At 38.5% G+C, this 12,308-nt stretch overlaps 1 protein-coding gene and 1 long non-coding RNA gene across 2 annotated transcripts in view; one reads left to right on the plus strand and one right to left on the minus strand.

Annotated features, from left to right (window-relative positions):
- Nucleotides 1–417: 417 nt before the first annotated feature.
- The window catches only part of pid1 (phosphotyrosine interaction domain containing 1), a 29,807-nt gene continuing 17,916 nt past the window's right edge, over nt 418–12,308 (minus strand). Inside the window, exon 3 of the mRNA XM_028044712.1 lies at nt 418–3,791. Within this exon, the coding sequence (XP_027900513.1) occupies nt 3,291–3,791 (501 nt within the window). The 3' untranslated portion in view covers nt 418–3,290. The remainder of the gene's footprint in view (nt 3,792–12,308) is intronic.
- On the plus strand, nt 3,832–8,307 carry LOC114161445 (uncharacterized). The gene is made up of 3 exons (XR_003599026.1): nt 3,832–7,726; nt 7,807–7,863; nt 8,152–8,307. It is a non-coding gene; the product is annotated as an uncharacterized LOC114161445 (long non-coding RNA).

Raw genomic sequence — 12,308 nt, forward strand, 5'->3', positions numbered from 1 at the left:
CACACGCAGTTAAAACACAATCACAGTACCAGAAGTGGAAGATACTAAATCCATGTCATAGTTTGGTTTTGGAACTGGAGGATATGTCTCATTTACTAGAGCAGACAAAAAACGACTTTACAACCTGACCAAAGCCCAGGAAAATGTGGACAAGCGGACAGTGAGGTTATGCTTTACATCTGTGCTGGCACCTTGTCAGAACATCATGTGTCTGAGCCATTCTGCTCACTCTGAAGCTGAGAATGCCTGGTGTTTATCCTCCCACATGATGCCGCAGCAGGGAATCCATTCAGTTCAAATCCAGCAGAGTTTACAGAATAATAAAAAAAGAACCTCTTTTAGGCCAGATCTGATTTAGCCTGGGGAATAAATGAAGAGAGAGGACTGTGATGTGGAGACAAAACAGACCACACCATCTTGAGATCTTGGTAAATGCTTTATATGTAACTGTTTTGATCTTTGCACACACACACACCATATAGAAAACAGTTATGGTAACATTTTTTTCTCTTAACATTTGAAGCGAGTCTGAGCTGTAAGGCAGAGATGGCCCAGTAAACTACAGCTTTGCAATCGTTCCCCTCACTTTACAACCTCTTCTTACACATTTCCCCATCACATTCAGTTCAAACACACACACACACTCCCGCCCGCACACTTCCATCCAACACAATCAGTCTCTTCTTCTTCACAGTTCAGCTTAATTACACTATTTCAGCATATAAAGGTTCTCAATATGTGTTTTTTTATTTAAAATAGCTATCACCATTTATGTTGTAATATTTGGAAAGTGATACATTTGTATTTACATAAGCTTATTAAGCAAGTTTCAAATACATTTTGTGTACATACAGTATGGATTCTTGTATCTAGGATTGCAGTTGAACAGTAACTTCCAAAAGTATTAAAATGCCTTGAATTGTACATTTTGTGAAACACTAATTTCAACATGTTTTTTTACAGTCCAATATAAAGTAGTGCATATTAGTGAAGAGGAGGAAAATTGACAGTTTTCAATTTATTTCTTTTGGAAAGAAAAAAAAGGCATGGCATGTATTTGTTTTGCTCTCTTTAGTTCAACGCCGCCGCTAAATAAAATTCACAATTTGCAAGAAAACCACCTTCAGAAGTCCTCTAATTAGTAGTTTGAGTCCAAGTCCGTGCAGTTAAATCTCAATATAAATACAGCTGTTCTGTGAAGGCCCCAGAGGTTTGTTTGAGAACATCAGTAAACAAACAGCATCATAAAGACAAAGGAAGACGACAGACAAGGCAGGGAGAAAGCTGTAGAGAAGTTTAAGACAGAGTTAATTTGACAATATCTTAATGTCTAAGCACAGCCCCATGGTTATCCACGTAATACATACAGGTCATGCAAGGAGAGCTTTATTCAGAGCCAAAACACCCAATATAACACTGGAAGAGCTGCAGAAAGCAACAGCTCAGGCCTTTCTGCTAACAGAACTATTAGATGTCCATGCAACAGATCTGGACTTTAAGGAAGAATGGCAAAACAACTAAATTGTTGATGGACACCCAAACAAAGTCAAATTAGAAAATTACTATAAGTAATTCCAGCATGTGGAGGAAAATTAAAATTAAAACCTCTTTGCCCACATTAAAAAGAGGATATGTTATCGTATGGTTATCCAAAGTATTAACTTATGGGATCTGAATGAAAATGCATGTTTCACTATTTAGATATTTAGGAAAAAAAAATGCATCCTTTTACTTCACAAATATGCACTACCTTATTAAGGTCCATCATTAATAAAACTCCAATGAAATACACAAACATTTCTGTTTAAGTGACAATAGGAGAAAAACTACAAGGGACAATGATACTTTTACAAGGCCCTGCATGTGCTGATTAGAGCCATGCGACTCGAAGCTGTTCAGTCGGTTCAGTGAAGTGCTGTCAGAGAAGAAAGTGCCTCAGTCTTGGAGTGGAGATGCAGAGCAGCAGAGACATACACCCCACTTACTGTCACTCCCTTCAAGATGTCGTGATTACATGAGGCGATTTGTGGAGTCTGAAGTGACTGGGCATGATACGACGTGCTCACAGTACGATGGACTCATACATTCAGCAGCGGCCAGGAGGTGTGAGCTGTTCACTTGGATGGCTGCGGCTTAGGGTCCGACCACGTCAGCGACTGGCCCGCTCTGACTCATGGTTTGCTAGGATAGTGTACGATAAAGAAATGTAGCAAATGGTCACAGTACCATGTCTGATTTTAGAAACTTCTTCAAACATAAAAAAACATGATCCCCCACCATTTCATACACTTATTCCTCATTTCTGTCTACTCTCGCACACCCAGATACTTGCATTTTCATGCATATACATACAGAAGAAAAATAAGCATCGACACCTACTGTACATACCAAGAAAAACATGAAAGCACACATGCACTGAGACAAGACAGGAAAGTGAGGCACATAATCTGAAAGGCAAAATGTTGCCTGGATTTTGGTATACATAAAACAAACGTCAGATATAGACGATTAAGGTGTCTCAGACTGGTCCAGGCTTCTAGTCCAGTGAGAACTTCTAAAATATAATCTATTTCTCATTATGTCTTACAGATACTTTGTATCTGTCAGTACCAATAAAATGAAGACACACGCTGTAGCTCTCTCATTCAAGCTAAGTGACCACTTTTTGGGGATCACAAAAGGTAACCTTAGTGAAAGCTTTCCCCCCTCATCAGCATTTGCTGTTATGAAGGCTAAAATATTTCAAAAGATAATCACTTAACAGCTACAGAATCATCGCCAGCATCTAAACTCTGAGTGTGAACCTAAAATAGACCAACTATCAACTCTGCTTTGGTCCCTACATGGCAAGAAGAACAAAAAGGTTAGTATAGCATCGGGTAAAAAAATTGCTTTGTTGTGGTTAAAAAAAAACCACAGACAGTCTTTGAGAGGTGCAGAATAACAGAAGCTGAACGAGAAATGATGAGTAGCATTTTTGTGGGTTATTACAGTGGGCCTTCAAACCTTGATGAGGGTCATGGAGGGGTCATATAGGGTCATTTAATGTCTGTAAGGTCTTTATTTAAACCGTTTCATCTACCTTTCCTTCACTCAATTTATAGGCTACTTCATCATCTTGGGCATGTTGGTTCATACAGTGGATATATATAGATATATAATTCTTTTTTTTAACCAAATTTAAAATAAAAAGAGGACAACAGGGGAAACGAATAAGAGTAGTTATTCTGTCCATCCAGTCATCCCTCAATTTGTCAGAACAGAAATCAAGAACATAAGCACCTTCGACTTCAACCGTCATCTGGGGTTGAGTCGTCAGGCGTGGACGAGTCTTCGGCAAAGTCGTCTGTTGAGCCGCTCTTATGAATGCGCCCGTCGCTGCTCATACTTTGGAAAGTCTTTCGGAAGGCCTCCATCATGGAGTGTGCCAGCTTCTTGGCCTCCAGTTTGCTCTCGCACTCCACGGCGTGACAATCCATCTGGAAGGACAGGTCGTCGTTGATCTCCCGGTAGATCCACGCAAATATGTTGGGTCTTACACTGTGGTCGGCAGTGCAGTAAGCGATGCGCGCCACCTGGTAGGCGTCCACGGTTACAGAGACTTCGCCATGCTCATCCAGGTGGTGGAGACGCACCTGGAAGGGGCGGATTTCCAGCAGGGAGTTGCTTGAGGGATTGGTGCCCTGCTGTTGGTCCAAGGCACGACGTTCCACCAGACTCACTACCGCTGACTCCGTACAGCCTGACAAGAACTGGGTCCCGGAGATTGTCATCTTGCCCAGGTAGGTCACCTGCAGCAATGAGACAAACAATACTCTTAAATTTTTTTGTTCTTTAAAATATTTAATAAAAATGAAAGTATTCTTCAAATGTTCTGTGCCATTTAATTAACAAAAAGGGGGTCAAAGACTGGGCATTTGAGTAACATAACAAAAGAGAGTAAGTGCTTATATTTAATTGTTGGTTTCAATGAGTGCCTCTTGTAGTGAAAAGTGAAGGTTTGCTACTGGGCAAGGACTGGGCCAAGGTCAAGACACCTTGAGAGAAACCCCAACAGTGGGTCTTGGAATGATATCTACATGAATCGAAGTTAAAAGTTAGCACAATTTCTACAAAACTCTTCAAGGAGATGCAAAATGACAATCATAAACAGATGAAAATTGGACAAGAACTTTTGAAGTTATTGGTGTTGGCACAACTTTCTTATTCTTTTCGTTTGTTTGGCTTTTTAACAGTGCTTCAATACATCACGAGTGACAGGCAAGATCACTAGCACATGTATTTTGTGGGTCAGAAGCTCAATATTTGGAGTATGAATACTGATGATAAATAAGCACCTCCTGTGTCAGTCTGGAGGGAATTCAAATTCAAAGTGAAAAATTGCAGCAATAAAAGAATCTTCGGATCAACTAACTACAAAAACAAATTTCCAAGTATTTACCGTTGAAGGGCTCTACAAGGTTAGGTATTTCTAATAGCAATTGTATGTGTATTATTTGCTTAAATGCTAAGAAAAAAATAGTATGTTAAACAGAACACCATAGTAACACCACCATACAACAGACTGAGAAGATTGAGACGGATAAGAGGAAAGAGGAGGGAAAGAAAAGAACATTGCTGGAGATTTCTTTGGGAGCGAGGCCAATCTGAAGGCTGCAAAGGAATAATGGCTGACTTATGCACTCCTCTACATACTGTTCTTTATGGTTTTATAAAAATATACAGAGGAGGAGCCTCAAAACTCAAACTGTTTTTACCCCCGTCTGTGTTTATTCTAGGCCAGGGAGACACTCCTGAACTCTTTTGGAGTTCATTACAGTTGGCTTCCAGCCCACGTTTGACACATGGCTGCAGACAACATGAGTGCAGTATTAAATGTGAATTGCTAAGAAAAGATGTGTATCATTTTTATAAACATTTACAGAGTAAGTGGCCTGCACGGCTCAATGCACACCTGCAAAATGTAGCGAGTCTGATGTTGATGATAAAACTCTTGAGAGCTTTCTGTAAACCAGTGAAGTCCTTAAAACGTGTATATTGTGTTACTCAGATGATCAAATCTATAAAACAAAGCTCACTGAGAGAGGACAGTTTCAGACTAAAATGGAACCATAGCATGAGTTTGGAAGCCATCCTTCACTTTATTCACAGTCTCTGCTCAGATATTTGACTGAATACGACCTTTCACATTAACATCAAGCAGTCAGTCTTATCATCTCTAGTCAAGGTTTGCCGTTGAGTGCAGCACAGTGCAACATTTCCCATCAGCCTCCAAAAATGTGCAAACGATCAAGTTAAGCAAAATATACTTAGAAATATAATTCCTATGTAAAACAAGCTCTTTGTGATTTCAACAACATACAATATTAGCTAAATTATTGACTCTACCTGAAATTTCTTGCATTTTGTCGTGTTACTACTAAAAACTTTAATGTATATTGCGGGGATTTCATGTGATAGACACAAGTTAGCACTTAATTATCAAGTGGGAAAAATTAAGATGCATGTGTTGATTTTAATTTATTATTTTTACACGTAAAAGTTTGAAAAGTGTGGTATGCATGACTGTTTACTAGCCCCCTCACTACATTGCCCCAAAATAAAACACAGTGCAATAAGCTGGATAGTAATAAGAGTCCAGCTGCATGTACGTCAGTCCAGCTGCTCTGCAAAGACCTCAGATATTCTTTAAAGAAAATTGGTGGTCATGAATGAAACTGAATGTAAAGTTAGATAATAAAATGCTATCTACACCTGTAATCTTTATATGCTCTCCATGCTCTAAATCATTCTTGATAATTTCCCGTCTAAATGTAATCAGTGCACAAACGAATCCGCAGTCAAGAAGTTTTAACAAGTTCCTATATCTAGGAACCACAGGGAAGTTTCACTTCACTATTTTGCAGATCTGTATTATTTAAAGCATTACCGAGAAACAGGAAATGTGCTTTTGCAGTTTGACGGGGAAAAACATAAAAGAATGTTTCCTAAATGTTATTTTTTATCACGTCTACCAAATATAACAAAGAACAGCCTTATAATCCTTTTAACATGAGTCTCTTGGATTACCAGATTGCAGCACAACATCAGTAATTTCTATTTCACACAACAGTGGGAGATCCAGACAGCACAGCTGTCAGTGCCTCATTTTCATTGGAGGCTGACGACTATTCAGTTCAGCCATTACGCCGAGTATCAGCTGTCAACAGCAGTACATTGTACAAAGAAAGTGCATCCCTTTAAATTCAAGGGTTTTAAAGAGATGCTCAACAGTGTAAACTCTTGAGCAAAAAATATACTTTAGTAATATTATTATTAACTTTAAATATCTATGGTTTTTTTAGGCACATTCAGTCTTTTTCACAAGCTTTTCAGTAATAGCCATATAAGGCAAACTTGTAATATTTTATACCTGGTTCAATCTAAGTGTGATTTTCCATTCTTGAGTTTAGAACTAAACAATTTTAGAACCTGTTAAAAACCTTTAGACAATAAAACCAAAGAATAGAAGGTAGATGCAGTTTTCAGTTCAGTTCAGTGTCACTATGTCCCAGAGCAACTGAGGCTACAATGTAGCTTAGCATCACCGGTGTGTGGGGGTGTGTATGAAAGGGTGAAAGACCGACTGCAGATTAAAGCGCTATGCAAGTACAGGCCATTGCCATTTACCCTAATGGTAGCTTCAGGCTCTGCTGTTTGATATTTTATTGTGGTTAAAAAAATTTCTCCAAGAGAACTGTGAACAAGACTGTAAACATGGATTTGTTTGACCACTTATGGTTTCCAAGTCAAATAAATAGCGCGTTGTTGCTCTTCTAAGATCAGACCAAAGATAAACAGATGATTAATAGTTACTGAATTTTATTGTTTCACACCAAGATTTTTTATCTGACCACCCAAGAAGTGTTGAGAAAGGAGAACATTACAAAGGGGAAAGGAAAGTAGAGAAGTAGTCATGAGGAGGGAAAGAAGGAAGAGACAGATTAGGAAACAACTCATGCTGAGATGGAAAGCAATAAACAGAAATTTTAGTACCATCATTAAGATTCAACAAGTGGTCATAAGTCAAGTTAAACAAATCCATTAGCCTGTCTTGCTCTGGTGTGTAGTGTATATGTATAAATATATAATTTAAAGCAGAGCGGTTTAACAGAGTTAACTTAAAAAAAATGTTCTAAACTAAAGTGAGAAGGAAAATTATACATGTCAGAAAAACAAAAGCTGAAGAAAACAAGGGGAAAAGCAATGCAATGTTCACAATTAAACATGCACTTGTAAGAGTTTTGTAGTTTACAGGACATGAGAGCAGATAATCAACCCTAAAATTATTTACATAGCATACAAGTATACGCAACACTGTTTGCAAAGTTAGATGTTTGTACGTTTATTTTATTTAAAACAAGAATAAAAAAAATAACACCCTAAATATACTGTAGATGACAATAGTTTACCCAAAAGATGCTAGCAGCATAAACCTTCACATAAATTAAAATAACACCTCTTGTGACTAATTCAGGCTTTTAAAACAAGAACTCATCTTGAAACTAAAATTTCCAAACATAAAAAAAACAAAAGAATACCCTCTGCTTCAGTTTGTGAACATTCAAAAAAAAAAAAAAACTCAGTTCTGGAAGGAATGCGCATGATCATTTTTCAAATAAAAACACATTTTTTTCAGCATGTGACATTAGATGCAGAACTGGTGAAACCCTAACAGAGGCACTGAGTGGGTCTGTGCACAATCTGTCTAGAGGCAAGCTGAAGATGTGAATCTGAGACTAATTATGGTTTTGTTAACTCCTGCAGTGAATCTGAGGGAGTGTGTGAGCATCAGGTTGGTTTCTAAGAATCACGCCAAACATAGTAAGAGGCAATTCATTAATTCTTTCCTCTCCTTTTCATTTATGCTTTCATCACCGATGGACATTTACCATTTTGAGCCATGTCAATAGTGTTCGGTGTGAGACTGTCCAGCCAAATATTACATTAGCATAAAAAACATAGGACTTGGGATATTTCGGCCAATAATTATTGCTATATAAATATTGCACACAACGACATTGTGATGACAATATATTCACGACATACTTTACAACCATATTCTTGACAATGAAGAACATTAAATAAGAACTTGTATTCTGATTTCTGCAGAGAGGGAAGAGAGATGATCCCAGTTATAGAGCAGAACTGATCTTATTTAATGATCTCAGGGCCTTAAACCAGATGCTCTGCTGAGAATAACTCATGAAGAAAAGCTGTCCAGCTCTGGCAGGAAATTCATCAGCCTTTAGATAAAAAAAATAAAAATAAAAATAAAAAAAATCCATACATCAATCCATCCATCCATCACCAGCAGGGACACATCTGCTCTCCTTGACTCCGTCAGTCTGTTCACCAGTTGTTTCTGTGCTGACAAGTCAGGCAGGCAGCTTAAATCAACGCACAGGACCGCAGAGCTCTCCCCCTGTTTTAAACTTTCCATCTGTTTCTGTTCCACTCCTGTGTCTCCCCCGTCTTAAAACACTTTCTTTTACTCATCTGTTTCTCTTCCCCCCCCATCACCCCCTCCTTTTTCTTTATATCCTCTGCTGTATTATACTTTTATCAATTACCTGCCTTATATAGCATTCCATCAAAACAAACATGTTGACTCGAAGTGAAACACTACGGGCCGAGAAATAAAGATCAGCGACAGAAGAGGAGCCCCTGAGGCCATCAACAAGAAAGAATGCTATAAAGAAAATTGACAGAAAAATAGACAGGATGAGGGGCAAAGAAAAAAGCAAAACAATGTCCCAGTAAATTTTGAATCATTCAATGGAATGCTGGTTTAGACGTGACACGAAACGGCCATACAGACCTGCTTTGTTGACGAGACACAAAAACAACAGAGAAAAGCAGCGAGAATGTTTGCGAGAGTAACAAAGGAGGAAGAAGAGGAGGAGGAGAGTTAAACATTTGCATGTGTGGTGAAACATGTGGGCACTATTACTGACTCTAGTTTTCCTTTTCTGTTCTCGCAACAGTAGGAAAATCTCAAAAGGCACCTGCAACACAAAACGTAGGTGAACATAAACATTCACAAAAATGTTTGTTGGAGAAAGTTAAGCCAATATTTTATCACACCTCAGAATAACTTGAATTTTACTAAAAGGTTTCTATCTCAAAGTAAAATTAATGTTTTAGAGTGGACCAGCCAGATTCCTGACTTGACTCTGGCCAAGAATCTGTTAAGGGAACTAAAGATACAAGTGATGGGAAGGCAGCCTTTCAAACATAATTACTATAAACTAATCACCAAGATAAATCATTAAAATATCAGTTCGATAATAACAGTTTGGTGAAATGTAAAAAAAAAAAAGAAGAAAAAATTCCAACAATTAATGAGAGGGGTATACACTTTCAACTTTAAATATTTAATTTATACATCTTTTAGAATTTTTTAATCTTTAAATTTGTTGCCTATCACACTTCTTTCAGAAAAAAAATTTCTTGTATGAATATAAAATATTTTTTAAAATTTAATCTGCCAGCTGTATGAATAACTCTGGACCTATGATTATTTCAGTCATGTATGAATAAATTAAACAACATTTTAACACAATTCTGATGCTAAACAAAGTACACAACATTGTATGCCATTTTTTATATGGCTGGGACAATAATGATGACATTACTTGGGCTAAGTTACCCTATATACTGGATCATGGGAGCATAGAAAATGTATGTGTTTTCCAACAAAACTGTCTTAATAAATCTGGACCTACTTTGTTTGACTGTCACTTTGCTGCTGCTGTACAGGAATTTCCCCACTTTGGTTTAATACAGTGCATTTATCATCTATTCTATTCTAATTTCATAACATTTCTTGCACTATGTACCAAACTACTGAGACCTTTTCAGAAGAATTAGGATATTTTTAGCTATCAATTAGGGATGCAGGATATATCTAGATTGACATTGGTATCAGCTGATGTTAGCCATTTTTAACATATGGGCATTGATCCTACAAGTAAAACTGGACTGGTATCAATAATCAATGGTTACTTCCATCCTGTTGTAGTATGTGTCTCAGTTGGGGAGAGGAGTGGGAGTTGGCCATGGGGCATGTGGCTGTGAAACCGATTAATCCCAGGACAGTGAGGCGATGAACTGAAGCGCAGAGGCAATTTCAGTGGTAATTTTTTCATGGTTTCTGAAGGGTGGGGAAATAAATATAATGTTTTTCAATATTGGTTATCAGAAATATCATTAATGACATTAATATTGAATATCAATAGCCAAAATTTGTATACTGCCACATCCCAAGTAGCCACTGTGCAGTCATCTACTAAGCTTCAGCTAAAGAGAAAATATGTGGCCAACTAAATATTAATGTGTCATTCATTGCTGATTTGATTTTTGTCGTGAGGGATGGAGAAAGTGAGCACCGCCATAATCATGGAGGCCATCTGGTACAGCACTACATCACCTTGGCAGGGTCACCCATGGCAATTTAACCTCAGTTGTTGGCTCAGATAGTTTGGCCAGTTCTCTTTGTAGGAAGTTGTATTTTGTGAGATTCCAAATGGAAAAACAGCACTCAACAGGAAGAGACAGGAAGACTCTTTCGCATGGCCACCACCACCAGATGTGGGTGAAGGCATCTACATCCAGTGCCACATGGACAAGGTGGGAGGCATCATAATCTGGTTTAAGGGACATGAAATGACTTCTAATTGCCAGGAAGGAAGGCCAAGCTGCTGTGCAAGTTCACACACAGCTTTGGCTTTGGAAAGTTAGAAGGTTGCCTCTTTGTAGCTTCAAGATGTAGGAGGAAAGGTTCTGACTATCTGTGTTTGGCCACCAAACAACAGTTGTTAGGGTTTCTAGAAAGGAGTGTCATTTGGGGATGCTGTCTTTAGTCTTGGGTACTCTAGTGACTATGGAGCCAATGAAGGAATTTGGACTCAGCAAACATTATTTTTGTAAATAATGAAATGCTGTCAATTACCCTATATTTGGGAGCTGTAATTTCCAAAGCAGCTGACATGCATAGTAACGTTGTGTGGGAAAGTTGTGGCAATATTGCAATATAAATGGAACAAAAGCAGCTATTTGCTTTAAACTGGAACTGCTGGCAGAGCAGGGAAATTTTTCGGTTTGGGGGTGGAGGGTGAGGTTGGGGTCACCCTTATGTTCACCATTAATTGAGTCTACTCTACATTAAACAATCACGTTTGCAGCTGCGCTCAGCCATGGGCGAAATATTTAAGAGTTGGCTTTCTTTGCAAAGTTCGGTTAAAATATAGCAAAAAGCAGTAAAACGAAAGAAGTTGCAGCATCTAAAGGGTGTAACCTCATAAAGCTAAATTAGACATTCTATAAAACTTTAGCAGAGCTGTATGTTCAAAGGACTGAGCAGAGAAACTAGATGTTTCAGACTTATTTGTTTGCATGCTAGATTATGTTGGAGACGGTGAGAACTAAGCCCATCAGAGTGGTCTTCAAGTGTCAAAAGCAGCAATTTTAGTTAAGATACTAACAGTTTTGTACTTTTCACCAATTGGTGAAATCTACTGTTCAACTAGTCATGGCTTCTGTTTAAAACAGCATTCCTCAATCACAGTAGAGACAGGCAAGTAAGCCCGATATTCATTGATCCCAGGATAAATGCAGCAAATGATTCACTGCTATAATCCCACAATTTTGGTCACAAATCAGAAGAATGTCCTTTAAGTTTTCTGGTAAATGGAACAAGTAAATCTTGAATTTGACTCTTTTTATGACTCACTGGATTAATATGCAACAATGAATGGAAACCACTACTTTTCCAAGTGGTTTAGGACAAACTGACTTACAAGGAGGTAGGAAGGGAAACTGTTTTGGAAACAGATGGGGAGAAACAAAGTGAGACACATATACAAGGGGAGACAGGATAAACATCCGCACCTTGGCCACTGAGCCGATGGGAAGAGACGGGAACATCCTGGCACACTCAGATATAGAGTGTCTGTCTAAGTTGGGATGAGGGCATACTTGTCTGTACAGAGACGTGCCTGCATGTGCATGAGAGGTGTAGCAGTTGGGCAGCTGCTGCCGCTGGATCAACAGCTGGATCAGCTATTAACACAGAAAGGAAGCAAACAGACGGGAAGTAAGCAGGCGGTGGAGGAAGAAACACAAAGAGAGCTCAGTGAAAACATACCTGTCCCCATAGAGAGACTTTGGGGATGTGAATGCAGATGCAGAAGATAAGATGAGGATGTAGCTGTTGAGAAAAGACTTCAGCCAAGCTTGATCTGGTCTGGGAACAGACCTTTGTGATG

Source organism: Xiphophorus couchianus, chromosome 18 (assembly GCF_001444195.1).
Source record: "Xiphophorus couchianus chromosome 18, X_couchianus-1.0, whole genome shotgun sequence".
In the NCBI taxonomy this organism is placed as follows: domain Eukaryota; kingdom Metazoa; phylum Chordata; class Actinopteri; order Cyprinodontiformes; family Poeciliidae; genus Xiphophorus; species Xiphophorus couchianus.